Source organism: Mustela nivalis, assembly GCF_964662115.1.
Source record: "Mustela nivalis genome assembly, chromosome: 3".
Taxonomy (NCBI): Eukaryota; Metazoa; Chordata; class Mammalia; order Carnivora; family Mustelidae; genus Mustela; species Mustela nivalis.
In genome coordinates, this window is record NC_139022.1 from 105,129,737 (window position 1) to 105,156,552 (window position 26,816).

Here is a 26,816-nt window from a genome sequence, read left to right on the forward strand (position 1 = left end):
GTAAATCCAGACCATAGGATATTATTCAGTACTGACAACAAATGAGCTACAAAGCCACAAAAAGACATGGAAAAATCTTCAGTGTGTATTAAATGAAAGATGCCAATCTGATTCCAACCAAATGACCTTCTGGAAAAGGCAATAAAACTATGGAGACAGTAAAATATACTGGGAGTTGGAGGTGAGAGGGAAGAACAGGCAGAGTATAGAGGATTTTTTAGGGCAATAAACACTATATAGGACACTGTAATGATGGATACATTTGTCCAAACCCATGGAAGGTATACCAACCAGGAGTGAACAGTATGTACATTATGGACTTCAGGTAATAATGATGTACAGGTTCATCAACTGTAACAAATGTGCCACCACGATGGGGGAGGCTGTGCATGTGTGGGAATATAGACAGATGGAAAATCTCTGTACCTTCTTCGTAATTTTGCTGTGAACTTAAAATTGCTATAAAAGTTCTTCTTTAAATATATTAAAATATTTACAGTGAAAGCCAAAATACAGTATGAATTCCTATTATAGAAGGGAAAAATGAATTACCACTGTATAGCTAACAAGACCCTAATTCAAAAACTAGAGGAGACTTGCTAGAGTTTCCATCATTGTACTATTAACAGAGAAAATGTTATTAAACTTTTTCATAAACAAATTTTATGGAGGATATGTAAACCAATCATAAGAATAAATGGGTGGGGAACCCACTGGAAGCACCTTTTATAATACAAACTCTTTATATAACATAAGCTGACTGATACTGAGCCTGCACATAACTTTTGCTTTTGCTAAACCTAACACATTTTTTCATTTGTATTTCAACTCACCATGGAAAGGAAAATAAAAGAAACAAAAAGGAAGAAGTATTGCTAACTAAACCATGGACCAATGTTTTCTTTTACTGATTTTAAAATTCATCCCTGTTTTGAGATTGTTAATTCTGGTGAGGAAAAACATCTGAGAATCAATGAAGCATGGCATTCTTTTTCATTCATTAGACAAAGTAGCCCAAACTTCCACCAAAGATTTGTTAACCTTCATCTAGACCCTGATTGTTTTTACAAATCAATTTTGAGGGGCGCCTGGGTGGCTCAGTGGGTTGAGCCTCTGCCTTTGGCTTGGGTCATGATCTCAGGGTCCTGGGATCGAGCCCCACATTGGGCTGTCTGCTAAGCCGGGAGTCTGCTTCCTCCTCTCGTTCTGCCTGCCTCTCTGCCTACTTGTGATCTCCGTCTGTCAAATAAAAAATAAATAAATAAATAAATAAATAAAATCTTAAAAAAAAAAAAAAAATCAATTCTGACTTTCTTGAATTCACACTGGCTTTCTTCTAGTGAACCTAAACCAAGGGCGGGCTTGCCATGTTTTAGCAACAAAGGAAGCCTTCTATTTTGGGAAGCTGACTAAAGTAATAGTCTCTCCTGTCCCTCAACAGCTGTCTCTAGGAAAGCCCCATGCAGCTGAGGCCACCACATACCCAAGACACAAGCACCAATTCTCGCTACACTTCAGCCATCAGGTAGAAATGAGTTTCCACTGGACATGTACAAACAAGGGAGGGTTGGAGGTATCTATGCTAACCTAAACCATAAATTACTTTAGCTTTAATTGAATTACCAAGGAAACTCAGCATGGGTCCATTATGAGCTGACACACCAATCTGTACCCCATTAAACACACTGACTATTCAACATCAGAGGTGCCACTTAAGAGGAAAAAAAGTCACAAACACAACAGTCTATCTAATAAGGGATCATATTATGGATACTATTTTATGTTTTTCATTTCAAAACCTTTCTAGGCCTGCCTCCACCCATCTATCTCATCCTTTTTGGTGACTGCAAAGTACCCTAATTAACAGATGCAGGGGCCATAATTTACTTACCTAGTCTTCTCTTAGACATTTTGTTTGACAAGAACATCCTTGTACAGGTATTTTGGCAAATATTTAGGTACATACCCCTGGGGAAAATTTCTAGCAATAGGATTACTAAGTCAAAAGGCATATATGTTTAAAGTAGATGTGTGATGTCTAACTGCCCTCCAAGCACCAAGCCAACTGGAGTTCTCCAAAAAGACTGCATAAACTCTTACTTCAATCCATGATGAGCCCATTCTGTGTACCCTCTGCTCTGACTACTTACTGATGTAAACTTATGCAGACACAGGAGGTGACAATATTAATACTTCATATAGAGGACTTAATCTATTCTGAGTGCCTGACATTTAACTCTTTATAGACTAGTCATTAAAAAAAAAAAAAAAATTAGGGGCACCTGGGCAGCTCAGTCAGCGAGGCCTCTGACTCTTGGTTTTGGCTCAGATCACGACTTCAGAGCCATGGGATTGAGCCCCATGTCTGACTCCACACTCACTGTGAAGTCTGAGATTCTCTCCCTCTGTCCCTCCCCCAGGTCTGCCTATGCTCTCTTAAATAAGTAAGTCTTTTAAAAAATAAAATTTAAAAACACCATTAATTAATGAGGAAACCAAGGCACATAAGTATTAACTGAACTGCTCAAAGTCACACAGCTAGTTGGCACAGGAATCAGAAATCACACCCAACTTGACCACTACTTTATCTGTAGTTTCACAGGTTTTTTGCTCTCAAACACAACCCCTCCCCAAATTAGGTATACTAATCCTTTTATTTAGTGGCCTTCCATCAAAAAGAATAGTAATAATGGCCTTCAGTCAAACCAAATTCTTTGGGCACACTGACACTTAGTGAAGAAGTACAAATCACCACTCTTAGGTGTTACCCTGAAGTATCTAATGTGGTATACTATTTGTTTCCAAAAGAATGAGGTAAAGACATGTAATAAGCCCAATTAGAACCACTCTAACCAAACACTTGAATTAAAAAAAAAAAAAAGAGGTAACTGAAACTTCCACATATAACCAGAATAAACATATAAGAGTAAATTATACTTCCATGTGATGAGGGAGCAGGAGGCTGGCTGAGGACAAAGCAAAAGCTGGCGCCTTGCACCCCCCCCTTCATCCGCTCCCCTCCATATGTGTAGCATCCCTCAGGCAGCCCTGACTGCCATGAACAATAAGCAAATAGTTAACTTGCAGAGCTCACAATCCTGCTAGACCGGAGTCTCCCTTGGCTTACAAATGTCCTAAATCTCACTAACAAAGACGATTGATAGCAGGATTGTGACACCCCACCAAAAAGTCTCCCAACTATCTTAATGTTAATGACTGGTCTAAAGACAACATTGATCCAGCAGCAAGGGCAAGGCCTCCGGCAGGCCCGGAACATCCTGGCACCTTGTAGGCCCTCTTTAACATATGAAAACTCCACTGAAACCTCCCTTCCCCTCACCTTCCCCCAACAGCAGGGTACATAACCTGCCATCCCTCACAACCCGGGGCGGCAGCCGCATCTCTGCCTGCCCACGGGCCCTGTCCCCGTGCTTTAATAAACCACCATTTTGCACCAATGACGTCTTAAGAATTCTTTCTTTAGTCGTCGGCTCCGAACCTCCTCACCCCACCGAACCTGACTTAGGTTCTGCGACTTCATCACATGGAAAACATTTATCAAATATAATTCAAATGAAATTCAAACAGTCTTTATCACTTTGATAAATTTCAAACTCCCGTCCTTAAGGGATCAGTCAGTATAAATATACTTGGGGTTTAATGAATGCACTCTACCATCTTAACCATCTCCAATATTTACAAGTCATATTCTGAATACAACCTGGTGAAAAAGAGCCCCCCAGTCTTTCTTCCCTGGGTTGGGCGGGCATGCATAACCCCTGAAGTGCCACTGTCTCATACTTGATATATAGGGACCCAAGTTTCCTTTGCCCTGCAGCCTCATGAAATGCTTGGTAGCTTGGCCAGATTATACACAGTATGACCATTACTTCTCAAGCCACAAGATATGACTTGTGGCAAGTATGCGGGAACTTTGGGAACCAATGGAACTGAATATGCAGGAACAATACAGAGAAAGTAGCCCTATTCCCTAAGTAACTTACCCCTGAAGGGGTTCTTGGCTAGTGGATGGCTACATTGAGTGGACAAACATTGAGGCACCATCAATTCCAAGAACGATCTGATGATGGAAAATCAGTATTGGAAATATTCCACAAAATCTATCACATTGCCAGAGGTACCAGAATACAGTACAAAACAGTATACAACAACCACTCTAGGGAGTCAAGTAGCTTCCTTACTCTGCATTTAGCGAAGATGTATGATGCCAGAAGCCAAGCTGAATCGAGACTCTCGGCTGGGCACTTGCCTGGCAGACCCTTTACTCAAAGACATGCCAACATCACTGACAGGACTGCTGAAGCCCCAGTGTGCCACAGGGCAAGGGGAAATTGACAAAGAGGGTACATTAGGATGAGGACAAGATATGACTCCTTGTCCAGAGGCTGTCTATGAATGCTACAGACTGACACCCGCTCTCCAAACCATGGCACACAATGAGAGATGCTGTCAACTGCCCCAGGGTGAAGGACTGGACACCAGTGGGAGCCTGCCCAATTCAAACTGAGGTTCCTCATGATGAAAGCCAGTCACTTCCCTAGCAAGACTGGGTCAGGTGTGATGGGAAGTCAACTCTAGTCGCCCACAGACATGCTGAAGCTCCCATGGGTGGGGGAGGTGTGTGAGGACAGAAAGCGTGAATGCTTAAAACTGGTCAATGGTGGAGAACTCTGTCCAGACATTTGCTTGTCTCCTCCTTCATCCCATGTCCCTATGAAGCACACATTAAGAAAATTATAAGAATTATGAATAACAGGGGTGCCTGAGTGGTTCAGCGGGTTAAGCCTCTGCCTTCGGCTCAGGTCATGATCTCAGGGTTCTGGTATCGAGCCCCATGTCAGGCTCTCTGCTCAGCAGGGAGCCGGCTTCTCTCCCCACTCTCTGCCTGCCTACTTGTGATCTCTTTCTCTCTCTGTCAAATAAATAAAATCTTAAAGAAAAAAAAAAATTATGAATAATAGCCTGGCCCTGTTACTCTTAATTGCCTGACTCTGCTAAGCGAGCCTGTGACAAAACTTTGGAGAAATATATTGGGTAGCCCTCTAAAAATTAAGGTACTCTGAAAATACCACTTTCTGACTGAGAGAATTGTTCCATGTTTTTACTGTCTAAACTCCTTTCCATGGAGGCGACTCCTTATATTTTCCCTCATCTGCATAAACATTGAATATACTCACTAGATAAAAGTGTATCTGTTAAAGAATTTGATTTCTCTTTACCATGCTTCTGTTTTATGTCATACACCCTAAAGATACTGCCTGGATCCCACTAAATGCTACTGCAGAATCCTTTTTGTTCTCCAATTTGAAGAATGTTGCATGAGGGACATCTGATTCTATTACATTTTATTTTGCTGTAAGAAGGACTGAAAATCCCTTGAGACCAAGCCTGAGCTAAACCCAACCTAATCACAAGAAATAAGTATAGGAATGTAGGATCTATCTCCGGAGGGGGGCTTTACATTTAGATTTCAAAATTTGTTGTTTGCTTAAAAGTGTGCTGTGAAGGTGGAATGTTTTTCTCTAAACCTATGAAAAAGAATAATTCAGTACTTCATTGGGAAAAACAACAGAAGGCCAAGATTTCCCAAAAAAGCCATTGCTGCATTTTTGGCACCTGCAAAGATGTGCTTGCAAATGGCTTTTCTGTTTTAAAGTACCAGCACCTGCAATTTGGCAGTCCTGCCAGCAGCGTGGCTTATCCCCTCTTTTTGCAGTTTACGGATTACGCTCCCTACTCTCTCGTGTACAGCCACATCTACCAGTCCCAAGGAGAACGGGCAGGGACAGGAGGACATTAATATGCAGAACACACTGTCACCTTAGATATAGGTCATTGCTGGAGGACTGTGCTGTGCATGTACTTAAGCCCTGCCCGCTTCTCTTTCAAGCCCCATTGACACTCACATCTCCCACGTCACAGCCTGTGGTTCCCTGGGGTGAAAGGAAGTTTTAGCCCTACAAGTACCCAGCAACTGACTCTGACCAAAGCCACTGGCCTCAGGAAGCCTGGCACCTCCAGAGAGCAAGCAGTACACCTAAGGGCAGCAGAGGCCCTGTTACTCCAAGAATGCATTTATACTTGCTCAACTTGAAGGAGATGGATTGAAATTTATCTCTGTGTGATAAACAGTGAATTGCAGTTGACAGACATTTTCTATATGAATGCAATTTACTATGTCATTACCAGTTTATGTTTATATAATGAAATCAACTGTTTTTGCGAGGTGAATTACCCAGATTTATTTTTTGCAAGTTCATAATTAAATGCCACTTAAATATTTCCTCTCTGTTTTCTATCTGTGCATCATGCAGACAGAGTCTTTCGAAAAGTAGGCAGTTAAACTATGATCATTTCTGAGGGAGAAAGGAAGAAGCTTTCCAAGGAGGGGGCAAAATTATTCTCAAAAATAATTCAAGGTGATGGTGCTGGGAAACTCTTAAGTTTCACAAGATCATAAGAAATAATCACAGCCTCTCCCAGGACCCAGGTCAGTGTTTTTTCTAAATACAACAGCAGCAAGAGAGATGGATTGTTATGGTGTTGTACAGGTCACAGTTGCAAAATCTTACTCTACACAAATAGGGGAAAACTGCCAGCCAGCTTTCTATTTCCTGTTTCTAAGATCAAGACCAGCCCCACCATAAGGGAAACAATTTCAACCCCACCTCCCACTGCTGAGGAGTCAGTGACAGTTTGTTGTTGTTAGCTGCTGATGTTTTTTTAATTAAAATGAAAACCAGCACAATATTATTGCTAGAGTAATTTACCTGCCCAGACTTGGGGGCGTTTTGATTGTCCATTATTGTGACTTAGGCGAAAAGTAATTATGCACATTCTCACAGGTTCTCGGGGGAACCAGCTCATTACCTGAGACAGCCAAGAAGTCATCAATGGAAGTAATGTCATCGACAGCATCTGTAAGAACACGGACTTGTTTTTCCCACTGTTCTTTAAAAAGATCCATGTTCTCTTGGGCCAGTTTACTCTGTGGTTTTGCTGCTAAAGCCAATGCAGCATTGATAACCTGCAAAGATATGGAAGTTCCTCGTTTACTCTTTCAGTGTCATGAAAATAAAAGTATGGGGGCCGCTCTGGTCAGTGCAGCAGCTGTGCTTTGTCTCACATGCACCTCACCAGGACCCGCCATACCATGTGCTCCACTGCAACACTCACAAAGATGGAGAAAAGTGGCAGGCAACAGGCTATATATGTGTGTGTGACACAAACACACTGCAAATACAGATAGGCAGTGAAAAAAAACTATCTCCAATCTCCACTCTGTGACAGCAACTTAAAATTTTTGACATTATATTCCAGGCTTTTTACACACACACACACACACACACAAACACACACACACACACACACACACACACACACACACACTGTAAATACACATGTCCAAAAATATATAACATTATCTTGTTTCTTCTTCTTTTTTTTTTTTTTAAAGATTTTATTTATTGATTTGACAGAGAGAAATCACAAGTAGATGGAGAGGCAGGCAGAGAGAGAGAGGGAAGCAGGCTCTCTGCTGAGCAGAGAGCCCGATGCGGGACTCGATCCCAGGACCCTGAGATCATGACCTGAGCCGAAGGCAGCGGCCTAACCCACTGAGCCACCCAGGCGCCCCTCTTGTTTCTTCTTTTAAGTACATCTCCTTATCATTAAATGTGTGTTAAAAGTATCAACTGTTTCTTATTCCATCCTGTGGATGTACATCACTATTTTCCCATATGATTTGCAGGTTCGATCCAGTTACCTACCATTCTTAATTACCTTGTGATGAACATCTGGTATTTCAGGTTCTACATGGGAAGTGTAAACTTTCTTAAGCTTAAAAAGTGATTTGTAGGGACGTCTGGGTGGCTAAGTTGCTTAAGCACCCAACTCTTGACTTTGGCTCAGGGCATGATCTCGGAGTCATGAGATCAAGTTCCACACTGATCCCACAGAGTGTAGAGCCTCTTGAAGATTCTCTCTCTCCCTCTGCTCCCCATCCCCTTCACTCGTGCACCCACTCTCTTATAATAAGGAAAGGAAGGAAGGAAGGAGCATCTGTAAACTGCCCCCCACCCCAGGTTGATATATAATTCACATACCAAAAAAATTTGGCCATTTAAACTGCATAATTCACTAGTTTTTAGGATATTCACAGTTGAGAAACTATCACCACAGTCATTTTTAAAACGTTAACAAAATTTTCATCACTCCAAAAACAAATCCCGTTATCTGTCAGCAGTCATTTCTCATTTCCCTCAGCGTTCCTTAGGTCTACCTACTGGCATCTACTTACTTTACTTTTGTTCTCTATGGATTTGCCTATTCAGGGCAGTTCATATAAACAGAATCATATCAATATGTGGATTTTTGTAACTAGCTTCTTTCATTTAATGTTTTCGAGGTTCTTCTATGCTAGAGAATGTGCCAGCACTTTATTCCTTTTTATTGATGAATAATATGCCATTATACAGATATATAAGATTTTATTTATCCATTCATCAACTGATGAAACATCTGAACCATTTTCACCTTCTGGCCATTATGAATAAAGTTGTTATGAACATTTATACACATATTTCTGTGTTTTCATTATTCTTGGGAATATAGGTAGGACTGGAATTGTAATTCAACTTTAGAGAAACTGCCAGACTGTTTTCCAAAGCAGTTTCAAAATTTTACATTCCCACCAGCACATATGACGGTTCCAATTTCCCCACATCTTCACTAACACTTGTTTTTTTCTTTTTTTCTCCCACTCTTTCTTTCTTTCCTTTTTAATGAGAGCCATCGTAGTGGTATAATAAGGCAACATGGAAGGGAAGCAAAGACAAGATGAAACTAGTGGGATGGGAGCAGAGATCTGGATGAAGCAGAAAAACAGCACAGAAGCATCTGTACATGCAAAGTGGAGGACAGGATCTGCGATAAATTTTGTTAGGTGCCATAGAAACTACATGCCTTCAGATCATGTGTTTAATTCCCAATATAAAGGAGCAGTATTCAAGAATAATATCAATTTAGCCCTCACAGACTTGTTACCAAACAGAAGCAGCACAGCTTGTAGACTGGTGCAACTACTCCTCCTCCCAGAAACAAGGAAGCACTGGGCCACCGAGACTGCCAGCTAGAGATTCGGAGGCACAGAGAACTGGGTAGTCTACTTATTAGTTACTGACAGCCCACCACTTTCAAAGGTATATAGGTTTAGACAGTGAATTATTTGTGAGACAAGCCGTCCCATCATCTTTTCATCTCAAGGCTTGTTCTCTGCCTCTTTTCCTTCTTGCCATTGAGGACTATACTCCTCATTGCTTAACTCACTGATTCACAAAATGCATCAATGAATCAGAGCAAGCTAGACCTTTTAAGAATATGTGGCTCAAGTAAATGCTTCCTAAGAGAGCCAAATAAACAAGGGCAAGGAATTAATTATATGTTTTAAGTACAAAGATAATTCCTCCATTACAAAGAGAAAATTGCTCTCTTTGTTCTGTAATATATCTTATCTCATACAGTATAATGGAGAAAAACCATCTTGTCTAAGGTTAACTTTCTCATTTTCATTTACAGAACTGTTTACAGAGAATACTTGATATATTAAATACTCATTTCTGATGACCCTTAGTAAATTATATAGATACTTACATACTACTTCAAATAGTCATCAAACATAATATTTAGTGGTGAAATCTAGAATCATTTACCTTAAAAATAAAGATGTTATTAGTGCTGTACCTATGATCACCATTAGTTAAATAATAATATAATGGTCCTTCTACCCAATAAAATAAAATGGGAAAAGAATAAAAGAAAAAGTTGTTAGAAAGTGACCACAAAATTACTTCTCATTACAGACAATCTTTGTTAATCTAGGAAACTGGAAAGCCAACTGAAAAAACTTAGAATTATTAAAAGAGTTCATTAGGTAGCTAGACAATATAAATCTATTTTAAAATGTATTTTCTGTATGCCAGAAAAAAGTTAGAAAATAAAATGAGAGAATGTTAACTTCTTTCTGAAAGCAATTAACAGGAAATAAAGGGGGTTAAATCTGTGAAGAAAACCACATGAGTGAAGTTAACAGTAAGTGACTAAACTTTTCTAAGTTACATGACAAAAATTCAAATAAAGAGCAACATATTTCTTGTTTGGGGGTAGGAAGAATGACCTATTTATTCACAAATTCATCTAGAGCAATAAATAGCTGGGAATAGCGGGGGGGAAAAAAAAACCCTTGGGAATAGAGAGCTAGAGTAATGAAGTGAAATAATTAAAATGTAATACAAAGCTAAAGCAATTAGAAGAGAACCATCTAGGGGCGCCTGGATGGCTCAGTTGGTTGAGCGACTGACTGCCTTCGGCTCAGGTCATGATCCCGAACTTCTGGGATGGAGTCCCGCATTGGGCTCTCGGCTCCTTGGGGAGTCTGCTTCTCCCTCTGACCTTCTCCTCTCTCATGCTCTCTCTCACTAATTCTCTCTCAAAAAAATAAATAAAATGTTAAAAAAAAAAAAGAGAGAATCATCTAAAAACATATCTTATCAGGTGCCTGGGTGGCTCAGTCAGTTAAGCATCTGCCTTTGGCTCAGGTCATGGTCTCAGGGTCCTGGGATCAAGCCCCACGTGGGGCTCCCTGCTCAGTGGGGAGCCTGCTTCTCCCTCTCCCCCCTCCCCCTGCTTATGCTCTTTCTTTTGCTCTGTCAAATGAGTAAAATCTTAAAAAAAAAAAAAAATAAAAACAAACCTTATCACAGAGCATAATTCAGTGTACAATAAAAGTGATATCACATACCAGCAGGTAATTAATAGTATATTATTTTTACATTTGATGTGCTATCTGGAGAAAAATAAAATTAAAGCCTTACTTCATGCTTATATTTAAATGCTATAACTGTTTCCAGAAAGATGAGATAACAAAGCTAAAGAATTTATTTATGCTTTTATTTAATATTTAAAAGAAATAAATTTCTCACTTCCTGGAAAATATCCCATATTTCCAAATAACAATGGGAGAAGTCAGTTCATAAATTTGACTATTACTTCTGTATTTAAGTATACTTACACAGTGTTAGGTAAATCCGTAAGGAAAACACCAAAATACTAGTAGAAAAATGGGGAAAAGACATGGGAGAGCCTACCTAAGATGAACCAAAAATGACCAACAGAAATTAGGGGAAAAATTTACTCTCACAAATGCAAAGAAAAAAAAATTCGTGTGAGTTAATATTTTTGCTCAATAAATTTGCAAAAGGCCCCAAACCAGACACTACAACCATGGTGACTATCAACTTTTAAAATGCTGCTGTTGACTGTGTTGATGTTGAAAAGGATATCCTTGTCTTGTTCCTGATTGTAGGGGGGAAAGGCTCAACCAGTTCCCACTAAATATTATATTCCACCATTAAGGATGAAGTTATCAGGCTGAGCTGAGCAAATTCTCTCCTGTTTCTGCTTTACAAAGAGTTCTTTCTTTCTTTCTTTTTTTAGGCCTTGATGTTAGATTTTTGACAAATACGTCTTCTGTTTTATTTCCACTGTTTTGGCTATTTTTTCTTATCTCCTTTGCTACCCTTTCTTCTCCCGCTAATGGTAAAGTTCCTCAAGGTTTCATCTTAACACGATCTTCTCTCCTTCTTCTGCACTCCTCCCTTCATAGTGAGTAATTTCATCTAGTTTCATTAGTGCATACCACATAGATGTCAACTACTCCCACATCTCCTACCTAGACCATTCATTCTAACTCCCCACTCATATCCGTGCTGCAGACTGAACAGCTCCACTCAGATGTCTCACAAATTCTTGCTCCCAATCATGCTGAGTGGTCTTTCTATAAAATTCTTGATCACTCAAGATGAATAATGTTGGGGACATTTCCTTAGTCCAGTTAGTCTCCTCCTTCCAGGTCTGGGCTCTAAATTAGTATTTGTTTCACACTTTCTTCTCAAACCCGTAACACATCTGAGAGCATCCTCACTCTCAGCTTGTACCTCTGCTGCTTCCTATTTAAGCGGAAAGGTGAATGCCATTAGAAGACAATGTCTATAGGTTCCTACCACTGCACCTACCCACATACTGTGCCACATACTGCACCTGTGCCACATACTGTCTTAACCTTTTTTAAAAAACAGTGTGCACTTGTCCACAATAGCCAACTATGGAAAGAACCTAGATGCCCACCCACAGATGAATGGATAAAGAAGATGTGGTATATATACACAATGGGATCGGGAGGGAGACAAACCATAAGTGACTCTTAATCTCACAAAACAAACTGAGGGTTGCTGGGGGGAGGGGCGTTGGGCGAGGGGGTGGGGTTATGGACACTGGGGAGGGTATGTGCTATGGTGAGTTCTGTGAAGTGTGTAAACCTGGCGATTCACAGACCTGTACCCTCGGGGATAAAAATACATTATATGTTTATAAAAAATAAAAAAGTTTAATAAAAAAAAATAAAAAGATATTCGTCCAAGAAAAAATACAAAAAAACAGTGTGCACTCTATGCTTGCATGTTAAATCAACCCTTCTTTTCACCAGTTCCCTAGATTTCATTTGGTCTTCCCTACTCCAGAACATTTCTCCATTCTATATTATCAATATAGGTATCAGTATCTATACTGGGATTTTCTTATGAATTCTACTGATCATGTAAATTATCTATATTCCTTTCTAGATTATCAATATTTGGTAATGGTAATACTATTCTGTAGTATCAGTATTTCCCCTTGACTGGACTATTTCCTAATTCTCTATTTTCAGTATTTCCCTCTATTCTATAATGTCACTACTTCTCTACCAATTATTTTTCATCAAGTAGACATAAAAACATGCTATTACAGGGGCTTCTGGGTGGCTCAGTCGGTTGAGTGTCTTTGACTCTTGGTTTTGGCTCAAGTCATGATCTCAGGGTTCTGAGATCAGGCCTCCATCAGGCTCCTCACTTAGTGGGGAGTCTGCTTGATATCCTCTCCCTCTGCCCCTTGCGCACGCGCACACACACACATTAAAATAAATCCGAAAAAAAAAAATAAAAGAAAACCATGCAATTATAGCTTCGAACTAAAAATAAAAAATAGGGAACACTCTCAATCCCATATCCACCTCTTGCTACCACCCCACGTCTACATAAACATTACCTAATAACCTGAAAGAGCTGCCAATATGCTAAACTCAATCCCTTTCTTCTCTCCTGAACCCACTCCAGTCAAGCTTGTGTCTCCTCAACTCTACTTAGACTTCTTTTGTCCAAAGTAACTTATGACATCTACATGTTGCTCAAGGATAAACTCCCAGCTCACTTTCTACAACCATTTGACATGAATGAACACCATTCCTATACACACTGTTTTTCACTTGGTTTCCAAGGTAAAACCAGCTTCTGGTATTCTTCTGGTCTTACTAACCCTTCCATCTCCACTTCTGGATATTGCTCACCTCCCAAAACTCTAAATGCTAGAGAACCCCGTTTTAGTTCCTAGACCGTTTTACTCTAGATATGTACTCCATTAACAAGTACATTCATTAACGCTTTCTCCATTAACGAGTACATTCAGGCTCATAGCTTTAAGCATCATGTATGTACTGATTGGTCTCAATTTATATACCCTGTCCAGAACTGTTCCCTGAATTGCACTTAGCATCTTGCATATCTAATTATCATGTCCAAAACTGAGTTCCTCAATTCTTCCCTTAAACCACTTTCCCTATTAAAATAAATGATAGTTCCATCCTTCCAGCTACTGAGACTGAAAATCCTGATTTCTCTCTGGCTCTTCTCCTTTCCTTTCACTTCACTTCTAATCATTCAGGAAATTCTATCAAAATATACACAGACTCTAACCAGTGCTCACCATGTCCACTGTCCTCTTTCGTGGATTAGTACTGCAGCTTCTGTTTTGCTTTCCTATTGCTGCTATAACATACCGTTATCAAAGTAGTTTAGCTTAAAACAACACAAAAATGTATTATCTTAAAGTTCTGGATGTCAGAAGTCTAACTTGGATCTTAGACAGCTAAAATAAAAGTTCAGCAGACCTCTTCATTTTAGAGGCTCTTGGGGGGAACCCGGTCCTACTCCTGGAGGATGCCCACATTCCTCTGCTTGTGGTCACATCACTCCAACTCCTTCTTCCACACTAACAGTATCTTCTCCGACGCTGAAACCTTTGCCTCCTGTGTATTAGGAACCCTGTGATTATACTTGGGAGCCACCTGGGTAATCTAACTAGATAAAGATTCTTAAGTGTTTGTTTATTTTTTTAAAAACCTTTGAAAAGTCCCTCTGCCATAAAAGGTAACACATTCATAGGTTTTTAGGAAATGAGCATTTTTGGTAGAGGGGAAGAAGAGATTATTCTACTTAACACAGTCTCCTAAGGAGTATTTCTGCTTTTATCCCTCCCGACAAAAGTCATGGAGACTGTGTTCAAACCTAAGTTAAATCATGTCAATCCTGTATTCAAAATCCTTCAATGGCTTCCCATGTCACTCAGAGTAAAGAGCCAAAGGCCTTACCATGGCCCTAAAAGGCCCTAAACCACATAAACTCATTTCACCCCCTTCTTCAAAGCCTCTACGCTTGCTATTCACTCTACCTGCAGTGCTCTCCCCTCAGATACTCTCCACGGCTTGCTGGGTCATCTCCTCCAGGTCTATGCTTCTAAATCACATTCTCAGTGACATCTTTCCTGACCTTCCCGTACTATCTAACACACACACATTAGAATTTGTGGGATGCAGCTAAAGCAGTGCTTTAAGACAGATTTATAGCATTAAATGTTAAAGTGTGACATTAGAAAAGAACCTACCAAATCAATTATCTCAACGTTTTGAACTTCAGAAACTAGAGAAAGAAGGGCAAATTAAACACAAAGCAAGTAGAAGGAAAAACAGAGTAGTAACTGATGCAACATAAATTACCAAACCTCACTCAAGAAGAAATAGCCATGAATTTGAATCTGTAACAGAAACTGAATTGTTAAAAACCTTCCCATACAGAAAACTATAGGTCAAAAGACTTCATTGGTAAATTATCCCCAACATTTAAAGGACTAATACCTATTACACAGACTTCAAGAAAACAGAAGAGAAGGAAACACTCTCCAAATGTTAGGATATGGAAATCAGATTCTATGAGGAAAGAGAAGAGACCAGTATCCAAACACAAGCCCTACAAGGAGAGTGCAGCCCCTCTGGTGGCCTGTTACTGCACAGCCCTGTCAGAGTGAGTGGAAGTGGGATGGGGGCGGGCAAGGGACAGAAACGTAGTCAGAAGCATGTCCTTCAAGGTCCTCTGTGAAAATGCTTTGAAAGAAAAGATCAGACAATATCAAAAGCGGAAGAATGAGCTGGTTCAAAGACAGATGGTCCTCTCATTGTGAAATAATAGATGAGTGAGAGCTGAGGTCATGGTACCGTGCGTGGCCTGTATGCCTTGAATGCTCCTTTAAGAGCTATATATTTTCTCACCACGATAGGCCAGGCCTGTGTGGGTTTGTGCTTATTTGATGCTTGTTAAGCCTGTCAGCCACAAAAATGATCAGCGTTCCCAGAAGCACAAAGGAAAAAGCAGCAATATGGAAGATAGATCTAAGGAGGCACAAGAAAGAATAGGCAATTTTAGAAGTTATTTCTCTAGTTAGTGAGAAGTACAAGAAAGAAAAAAGAAAGAAATGCAGATAAACATTGGCTTCAAATACTTAATTCAACCTTGTGTAGATTTTCAAGAAAGGACACACATTAAAACCAGGCTATCTGAATTATTAAAGGGCTGATCTGTATTAACCTAAATGTACAATGCTCATTCTCGCAAATGAAGTAAGAAAAATAAAATATTAAGTGAGATCATCTCCAAAATGCCTTCCTACAATTTTAAAGACTCAATTGTCAGAAACATTCTTCTTTTGCTTTGTCCTTTTTGTTCCCCCTAGCCAGCAACAAGCAAACTAACAAGTGAAATATCCTAAGCAGCTACCATGGACTAAGACTTGGGAGCCTTCACAAACAAGACATGTCAAAAATATGTGGGGTACAGACTGAGACCTTTCCTCAAAAGAGCTGGGCCTTTTCCTTATAAAAGCATGTGAGATTAGGGCTCTGTGTTCAGATGGAAGCAGGTCTTGCTCCTGATGAAGAGAGAGTGCAGCCACAGAGTAGAAGGCAGTGCAGGCAGAGACCTACTTCGTTTCTTACAATAGCAGATCAGCAAAAAATGCAGGTGCATTTTTTTAATCCCCCAAGTAATGAAAAAAAGCCACTTTCAGGTTACTTCCTCCTCAACTTTAATTAATCTCAAATATTTGAACTTAATGTTGTTTAGATGCTAAGAAATGAGTACTTCAGATTAGCTCCCCTTTCCAAAAGTTAATTTGCCCTTGGGTGGACTGAAAAGTAGGGAAGGAAAGCTCCTCTAGAGGCCCCATCTATCATCTCTCCCCTTTAGAAAGAAAAATAAGGTCTAGGAACCAACTGTAAACTGCACGTGGGGGCCAGAGAAAAGCAGCCCCCAGGGAAGTTACACAAGGAGGGCATCCCCAGCACAGGGACCTGATTCCTAAATGTGAGAGCCTATGTGTGAGGCACAAAAAAAAGCCTGGAAACGCCTCACAAGGTACTCCATCCTGGGGCCAGATACCGACAGCAGCCTCACCACAAAGAAAGATACACTCTAATAAAAACCCCATCTTAAACTCCTGGTGAACTACCTCGCCTAGTTGATTAACTTGCCTAGACTCTGTTTTTGTTTTGTTTTGTTTTTAAAGATTTTATTTATTTATTTGACAGTAGATGGAGAGGCAGGCAGAGAGAGAGAGAGAGAGAGGGAAGCAGGCTCCTTGCTGAGCAGAGAGCCCGATGCGGGACTCGATCCCAGGACTTTGAGATCATGACCTGAGCCGAAGGCAGCGGCTTAACCCACTGAGCCACCCAGACGCCCCGCCTAGACTCTGTTTATCCACAAACCAGTGACTATGGAAAGGAACACCTCAGTGCTAGGGCCCTTGTGCTAGAGATCACTGCCCAAATAAGGATGAAGAGTAAAGAAAAGGCTCCAATGAAGTCCTTCCTCCCCAGAGGGATGGCCACCTGCATCTTTGAAGAAGAGGCCCTTTGGGCATGCAACACATGGGCCAGAGTAAGCCAGATGCAGTCCCAGAAGAGTTAACAATACTCCAAGATTTTCAAAACTTTTTCATTAGTTACCTATCATTTAAAAAGGAGACCTGAGAAATAAATCTGAATTGCTGACTTCTCTTTAAAAATAAGGAAAGGAGGGGGCGCCTGGGTGGCTCAGGTCATGATCCCACGGTCCTAGGATCAAGCCCCATATCACATCAGGATCCCTGCTCAACGGTGAGCCTGCTTCTCTCTCTCCCACTCCCCCTACTTGTGTTCCCTCTCTTGCTGTTTCTGTGTCAAATAAATAGATAAAATCTTAAATAATAATAATAATGAAAGGAGGGATGCCTGGGTGACTCAGTCAGTTAAGCGTCTGCCTTCAGCTCAGGTCATGATCTTGATGCAAGCCCCACTTCGGACTCACTGCTCAGCGGGAAATCTGCTTCTCACTCCCTCTCTGTCCTACTCATGCCTTCTCTCTCTCTCTCAAAGAAACAAAATCATTTTTAGAAATAATAAATAAAAATAACAAAAGGAGGGGCGCCTGGGTGGCTCAGTCAGTTGGGCATCTGCCTTCAGCTTGGGTCATGATCGCAGGGTCCTGGAATTGAGTCCCGCATGGGGCTCACTGCACAGCAGGAAGCCTGCTTCTCCCTCTCCCTCTGCCTGCCACTCCCCCTGCTTGTGCTCTCTCTCTCTGACAAACATGTCAATAAAATCCTTTCAAAAGTTAAAAAAAAATAGGGGCGCCTGCGTGGTTCAGGGTGTTAAAGCCTCTGCTTTCGGCTCAGATCATGATCCCAGGGTTCTGGGATCAAGCCCCACATTGGGCTCTCTGCTCAGGAGGGAGCCTGCTTTCCCTCCCCGCCTTCTCTGTCTGCCTCTCTGCCTACTTGGGATCTCTGTCAAATAAAATTAAAATTAAAAAGAAAGGACCTGGCAACAATGGTCTGGAGTGGAAGTGCCCTGACTCATGTAGAAACACCACATAGTACTCAGTCTGTCACTGTCATGCCTGCAAACGTCAGCTCCATTTGCCTCAAGGAGCCTGCTCAGTCTGGCTTCTGAGGATGAGTAGAAATGAGCCTAGGCCAGGGTCTAAGAGAGAAGAAACACACCTAGAGAAATGTTTTTTAAAGGTTTTATTTATTTATTTATTTATTTTTTGACAGAGATCACAAGTAGGCAGAAAGGCAGGCAGAGAGAGAGGAGGAAGCAGGCTCTCTGCTGAGCAGAGAGCCTGATGTGGGGCTTGATCCCAGAACCCTGAGATTATGACCTGAGCCCAAGGCAGAGACTTAACCCACTGAGCTACCCAGGTGCCCCCTAGAGAAATGCTTTTATCCAGAACACACACTCATACCAAGTGTGGTCTGGGCACTGTTCTAGGCCTACTTCCCTTGAGGGTGTGTCCTAGTAGAAGAAAGGACTACCCAAGAGAGAAGCAATGATCTTGATAGCAAACGCAAACCAGCACACCACAGCCCAGCCACACATGATTTATGCACACTATTGTTTCATTAGATCTACTAGACTCTCCAAGTGGTTTTTCTCCTAGGCGTTAAGATCATTTATATAAATAATCTTGGTAAGTGTGATCTGCGTATGTTACCATCTGTTTCAGCTGATATGTGAACGCATTGTCACTTTTGAAGCATTTCAAAACCAAATGGAGAACTAAAGACATTAAAAACAAAGTGCTGATAGGGTAAAATGGCAAACTTGAAGAAAAGAGGCCAAATCTTAGAAATCTACTTTAAATTTACTTCGTAAAATTTGGTCATCATAAACTTTCTACATGTGACCGAATCCACTGTGCTTCCATCTTTATAGTTACCAGATTCCCACCAGATTTCACAACGGGATTAAAACTGTGGAGATGTCCATCCCGTAGCATGGATTTACTTCATGGCCCATCACACTGCTGTTTAGACAAAGCAAGTCTCATTGGCACATTACATCCACATGGGTAAGAGGAGAAGAAAGAACAAATTCCCTAACTAACCTGTGCACCAGTCAGGATCCCAGATAAACAACCAGGTACTACTTACCATGGTGGCCTATCCTGAGTATCAGGAATTGTTTAGATAAACAAGACCTCAACATATTTTAACACTGGCTGCAGACCTAACACAGAAACTTCATTCCTGGGACCTGTCTTCTGTTACTCCAGTTTCTCTGTTTTGTTTCCTTCTATCTGTGGCCACTGCCATCTGGCAGGACATCTCGAGAGTCAATGTAAATCCTCAGAGTATGCCAATAAGGCAGTCTCTACGTAGGAAATCAGAGGCAGCGTCTTCCATGGGAAACAGCACTTATACTGCTTAAGAACACCTGTGGCTGTCAAAGAGCTTCAGGCACAGACACAGTGTTCCCCTCACAGGAGGCAGGCAACACAATGGGCATTTAACAAAGTTACTATTCTTCTATGTGCTTCTACGTCTTTTTCCAGATGCTTAACCTAGCCTAATCGCCAGTCTTCCAATATGCCATTATAAAAGGAGAAAAGTTCTCAAGCTTTTAATTCAGTAGCTGGCTGAATTACATTATTAATATCTGTATCAGGATGTACTTTAGGACGTTACAGAGTAACAATTCTAGCTCTTGAATCTTGTTCCCTCCAACAAAGAGATCCAAATCCCAGGCATTAAGGAGGAGCACAGGCGGATGGCTATTTCTAGAGTCAGGCTCACGAGGCACCTACCCTAACTGCGGGACTGCCAGATGTTACAAATGGCCCTCTCTCAAGGAGTGTGCAGATCAAATAGTGTGGTCACTACCCCTTCCATTTACCAGCGATTAAAAGACACTATGCATTTTTAATGAAGGGCAAGAGGATAGTAACATGTGATGCCCCAGGGAAATGTCACTTGAAGTTAAACACAAATTTCTCCAACTATATGAATTCTGGATCAGTGTTTTGTACCCCAAGACTTCAATGTAAAGTCCTAAAAACAAAACAAAACAAAACAAACAAAAAACCCTCATTTTCACCCTAACTGAAATCCAGTTGGGTGGTACCATAAACATTCCCAGCCATACCTTACCTGAGGACAGAGGGCTTCCAGCTGGCTTGCTGACATTCGAACAAGTTTTACACCTTCTTCATTGTTTGAGATGGAACAGGCCAAGTTGGCAACCTAGGAGAAGGAACACCATAAAAAGATCTTTGAAGATTTTTCTTTTGAAGGCTGAAGAAAACACACGTATACCTACTCCCAGCCCTGATCTTCTACAGAACACATGCCAAGAGCACCAATGGTGTTTTATTTCTCACAGATTGATTACGTACTTCTGAGGACAAACAGATTTTTTAAAAATCTCTGTGCCATTGTACATACCTGTAACAAAGGCCACACTTTAAGCTGGTGGCAGAAGCTTAGAAATTTCAAGGCGTGTAATTCAAGGTTTTACATGTACTCGAATCTGCCTGAACAGCAGCTTCAGAAAGAGGTTCTCGTGGTGTGGACAACATGAGAAAAGCTAAAGAACCAAGGGCATCGGGAAAGAATAGTTGGTATCCTCAAATAAAAATATACTATGCAGCTGTTCTTGAAGAAAATAAATAGAGATTCTGAGTTGTTATTCTCATGTGACGGGTGAATGGATGCTTATTAAGCCAAAAGGAGTTTTACTTGAACATAAAGCTATTTTTCACATAAGGAAATAGTATTAAGACAATATCAAGATGTGCCCAAGGCCATCTTCCTCAGAAGCATACAAAGTAACAGGGCTGATGTTCCACGGTTAAGAGCAGAACTGTCCTTCGAGTGGGTTCTCGAAAGCACTGACAGCTGGCCTCTTTCCTGAACGGTATCGCTTCATTTGAAATAAAATCCTATCCTTCCCTATCTGAGTATCTCTGTGACACTGCTCATGTATCCAGAAACCACCTTTCCAGGCTGTGTCATACTAGCTCTCCTGCAGACTGCTGGGGCTGAAAAGGCTACTCTGGAGCAACTGTGAGGGCTGTGATCACTTACCCCTGTTTCTAAATGAACAGGCTTGCCAATCTTGCCAATACCATTAGCAATGCTAAGGACCAAATGAATACACAGTGCTAAGACACATCATTCCCCCAGTTGCAAATTGAGTTATGAATGACAAAGGTGTAGGCAGCTGAATATCAGAGGCACTTTCTGGGAGCTTAAATGCCAGAGTAAACAAGGGCAAGGGCAATAACCTTTGATTTTCACTCCTCCACCCAACATAAGCACATAAAGGCATAAGAAAAATTACATATTATTACGGCAGTTGTTTGCAGTAGTATGGTTAGGGATTATCAGCTTTCTGTAAGACTGCTATCAGAATCCTAACCATAAGAAACAAAAGAACTAACATGCAATTTAAAATATAACATGTAAGGAAGTGAAAAATTAAGTCAGATCCTTAAAGTTCGGGGACTTCAAAATCCCATAAAGAAATCCCATTTATACTCCCCCTAAAGATTACAATTCCACTTTCTAGTATCATCTGAATCTAGGCAAAGAGACACTCATCTTCATGATCATAATACATAGCTAGAGTTGACTGTAGACTTCTATTAGTTTGTTTCAAGTTACTGCAGGGCCACCCAGGTGACTCAGCCAGTTAAGCATATGACACTTGATTTTGGCTTAGATCGTGATCTCAGGGTTGTGAGATGGAGCCCCAAGTTGGGCTAAGTGCTCGGAGCAGAGTCTGCTTAAGATTCTCTAGAGAGAGAATCCTTCTGCCCCTTCCTCCATTTTCTCCCTCTCTTAAAAAATTATTGCAAAATATGACCAAAACTATATTTTATAGAATACAAAACTCCTAAAAAACCTAATCCCTCAAATGTAGAATTGATGATGCTACAGTGAAGGAAAAAGCTTAAATCAGATGTGTTCATGAATCTGTAACTCCCATTGTTTCAATTTGTTAAGAAGGCATTTTGAAAAACAAATATAAAATTTGAGGTTCATCACTGAATTAGTAGTTTGGGACTAACAAAGATTCCTGGTGAGGTGAGCATACTAAGACCTAGCACCCTTGCCCCACTCCTGCCATCTGGGAGGCCAGCCAAGTGTTAAATTCAGGAAGGTCTGTCATTGTGTTTCTATCTTCTACTGTCTAGTCAAATTTTATTTCAATTTGTACTCTCCAATTTAATGAATCTGTAAAAACTAGAAAAACACTTAAATTAAGACGCAAAGATTATGTAAACTATCACCTACTGCAGATCAGACACCTGAGGATGGTGTGTGGCTGAGGCTGAAATGGGTAACTTCTGTAAATCATCTTTCCTGTTTCCTGATACAACACTGAACAAAATAAAGGTTATGAAGACTTGTTCTTTCTTTTAAAACATTACTTGAGATGCTTTCTGAGGTACTGCTGAAGCAGTTATGCTCTACATGAGTACACTGCCTGTTTCAGGAGGCCACCCTGCCTGGCTGAGGAGGAAGAAGTGGGCGCCTGTCACTGACAGTCTTCTCCAGATGAATGAGCTTCTATTCACCCTCCAGGGACAGGGCTACTCACTTCTAACAATGATAAATGTGCAAATGCAACATCTCAACCATAGCTCTCTGAGAAGCTGAGAGGCTAACCTCATATACTAGTGCCAGGCTTGAAGACAGTGAAAGCTGAGAGTGAGAGGACAGGCTTTCTAAATGTCTCCTGGGGCTCTAAAACTTTGGGAGAACAACTGATTCTGAGACTGAAGAAGATCTGCAAGTTTGAATTAAAAATACTCAGAGCAGCTCACTTGTAGAGAACCTTGGTAGAGTGCTACACATACCTCTAGATTTGTGCTGAGAATAAATGACTGCATCTCTGCCATCATGGTAACTTGTGTATTAACAACTTAGTCTTTCATTCCTGCTAATCCAAGAAGTGGGCTTAAACTGACACTATGACCACTAGCTTTGAAATCATGAAGGCCTCTTGAATGGTTGATGCCTACACTGCGTAAATCTGGACCTCACAGAAGAGCAGAACATTTCAGAAAACCAGCAACTCCCTGATTTTAAATTTAAAAAAAAAAAAAAAAAAAAAAAAAAAGCTCTGGACTTTTGCTAGTTTCAGGAGTAGTGCAGTAACAATCTGTGCTGTGGAGAAAGAAAAAAAATCTCAAAGCCAGGCTTTATCAGTCAACAAATATGACATCTGCACATTGCAGAAAAGACTTCAAACATTTAGGAAAACCCTACCTTTATACTAGCTTTTCTTTTCTGGAGTAAAATTTATGAAGTTCCCTAGTGGAAAAATACCCCATTTAGACAGTACTTTTTCTATTATAACATGTGTTGATGACTTTAAGTGAAGTTGAAATTTGTTTAAACTCAAGCACAAGTTGTCCCCACTGACATGAGTAACTGCTTCTCGCTGATATTTGGCTAAGTTGCTCCACTGCCCCTTACTCTGGACTGTGTGAATAAATTAAGATTTCTTTTTGTTCTTGGTAATAAATTAATCATTTATTAATGACCCAAGAACTTTGGAAAAGGCAGCTTTTAAGTCCATAGTGATACCACAATCATAATGCTGAAGAGGAGGAAGTTCAAAACCTAACAAACAACGACTTGCCATTGAGGCTTTTCATCAAGCAACCACCTGAATTTTCCTCTTTAAAATGGCTGAGTCTGAACTCTCAAAAAAGGGGAAAAAATAACAAGAATTCAACTTTCCAAGTCTGTCATGCATTAAATAGTCCCAACTGTACATCATATAAATTTCAGAACCACTCAAATTTCTACCATTTACTCCCAAATCTACAAGGGAAATGATGATGGAACAGAGGATAAGCTATCAAAAAATGAAGCATGCATGGATGATAGAAAAATTCCAAACTGGATTGTGGTAATGGCTGCATACTTCCGTAAATTTAGTTAAAAAAAAAAAAATCACTGAATTGTACAGTTAAAAGGGGTGAAGGTGAAATTTTACAGTAATTTATACCTCAAAAATTTTGTTGTTAAGGCAGAGCCAACCAGGTAATTAATTAAGGAAAATTATCAGAGGCTAGATATGAGAAAGCAAAAATTCAAAGAGGAAAACACAAGCACTGAAAACAGTGTTTATACAAGGGTGGGGAATAGAGAAATGGAGTATGCGCCATTGTGTGATCAGAATTTGGGTTTTTAGTGGACCAACAACACCACTGCCCTCAGAAGGTAAATGCCTCTGATCTAGTCATATATTAGTGATATGCTTAAGCAACTAGGAGAAGCAAATATAAATGGAAATTTTCCATTTATATTTCCATTTAGATGGAAGAAAACTTAAACCCAGGCCTCAAAGAATTCTCATATGCATAATGCCAGGAATATGAATCTACATAAAAAATGCAGAAGTACCCAAGGAGATAAGCTATCTTGGGCAGAAGTAAGCAAAACAACTGTGTATCAGATCCATAATGAAGGCAGATACTCAAATGACCAAAACCAGAGTATTAAAAAGTGTTTCTTTTTTTTTTTTTTTTAAGATTTTATTTATTTGAGAAAGAGCATGAGAGGCGAGAAGGTCAGAGAGAGAAGCAGACTCCCCATGGAGTTGGGAGCCCGATGCAGGACTCGATCCCGGGACTCCGGGACCGTGACCGTGACCTGAGCCGAAGGCAGTCGCTCAACCAACCAAGCCACCCACGCGCCCCTAAAAAGTGTTTCTTATGTTAACAGAAATAAAAGAAAGTATATAATGGAAAAATGCACTAAAAAATGACCAGGCAATGGAACAAATAATCTTAAAATTTATATGGAACCAGAAAAGACCTCGAATAGCAAAAGGAATATTGAAAAAGAAAGCCAAAGTTGGTGGCATCACAATTCCAGACTTCAAGCTCTATTCCAAAGCTGTGATCATCAAGACAGCATGGTACTAGCACAAAAACAGACACATAGATCATAGATCAATGAAACAGAATAGGGAGCCCAGAAATAGACCCTCAACTCTATGGTCAACTCATCTTCGACAAAGCAGGAAAGAATGTCCAATGGAAAAAAGACAGTCTCTTCAATAAATGGTGTTGGGAAAATTGGACAGCCACATGCAGAAAAATGAAATTGGACCATTTCCCTACACCACACACGAAAATAGACTCAAAATGGATAAAGGACCTCAATGTGAGAAAGGAATCCATCAAAATCCTTGAGGAGAACACAGGCAGCAACCTCTTCAACTTCAGCCGCAGCAACATCTTTCTAGGAACATCGCCAAAGGCAAGGGAAGCAAAGGCAAAAATGAACTATTGGGATTTCATCAAGATCAAAAGCTTTTGCACAGCAAGGAAATAGTTAACAAAACCAAGCGACAACTGACAGAATGGGAGAAGATATTTGCAAAGGACATATCAGATAAAGGGTTAGTGTCCAAAATCTATAAAGAACTTAGCAAACTCAACACCCAAAGAACAAATAATCCAATCAAGAAATGGGCAGAAGACATGAACAGACATTTCTACAAAGAAGACATCCAGATGGCCAACAGACACATGAAAAAATGCTCCACATCACTTGGCATCAAGGAAATCCAAATCAAAACCACAATAAGATATCACCTCACACCAGTCAGAATGGCTAAAATTAACAAGTCAGGAAATCACAGATGCTGGCGAGGATGCAGAGAAAGGGGAACCCTACTACACTGTTGGTGGGAATGGAAGCTGGTGCAACCACTCTGGAAAACAGCATGGAGGTTCCTCAAAATGTTGAAAATAAGACAAACCATAAGTGACTCTTAATCTCACAAAACAAACTGAGGGTTGCTGCGGGGAGGGGGGTTGGGAAAACGGGGGTGGGGTTATGGACATTGGGGAGAGTATGTGCTATGGTGAGTGCTGTGAAGTGTGTAAACCTGGCGATTCACATACCTGTACCCCGGGGGATAAAAATATATTATATAGTTTATTTAAAAAAAAAAAAAAAAAAAGAATAGAAGTAGTAACTGGAAAAAAAATGTTGAAAATAGAGCTACCCTATGACCCAGCAATTGCACTACTGGGTATCTGCCCTAAAGATATAAACGGTAGTGATCCGAAGGGGCATGTGCACCTGAATGTTTATAGCAGCAAAGTCTACAATAGCCAAACTATGGAAAGAACCTAGATGTCCATCAACAGATGAATGGATAAAGAAGATATGGTATATATACACAATGGAATACTATGCAGCCATCAAAAGAAATGAAATCTTGCCATTTGTGACGACGTGGATGGAACTAGAGGGTATCGTGCTTAGCGAAATAAGTCAATTGGAGAAAGACAACTATTATATGATCTCCCTGATATGAGAAAGTGGAGATGCAACATGGAGGGTTAAGGGGTTATGTTAAGAATAAATGAAACAAGATGGGATTGGGAGGGAGACAAACCATAAGTGACTCTTAATCTCATAAAACAAACTGAGGGTTGCTGGGGGGAGGGGCGTTGGGAGAGGAGGTGGGGTTATGGACACTGGGGAGGGTGGACACTGCTATGGTGAGTTCTGTGAAGTGTGTAAACCTGGTGATTCACAGACCTGTACCCCTGGGGATAAAAATATATGTTTATAAAAAATAAAAAATTGAAAAAAAAAAAATGACCAGGCATACTGGAGAAGGATCAAAGTAGAACTTCAAGAGAAAATTAGTAACTTCCACACCTTCTAGAAGTCTAGAGTAATACTGACTAAATACTGATGGAAAGAAAATTACTAACCTATCAAGTTAAACTGAAGAA

At 40.4% G+C, this 26,816-nt stretch overlaps 1 protein-coding gene across 3 annotated transcripts in view; it reads right to left on the bottom strand.

Moving 5' to 3' along the window:
• The window catches only part of CTNNA1 (catenin alpha 1), a 316,889-nt gene that overhangs the window by 12,640 nt on the left and 277,433 nt on the right, over positions 1-26,816 (bottom strand). For all 3 annotated transcript variants that reach the window (XM_082725499.1, XM_082725500.1, XM_082725501.1), the window contains exons 10-11: positions 20,188-20,280; positions 6,892-7,048 (exon numbers count right to left, since the gene is read on the bottom strand). In XM_082725499.1, coding sequence (XP_082581625.1) covers positions 6,892-7,048; positions 20,188-20,280 — 250 coding nt within the window. The remainder of the gene's footprint in view (positions 1-6,891; positions 7,049-20,187; positions 20,281-26,816) is intronic.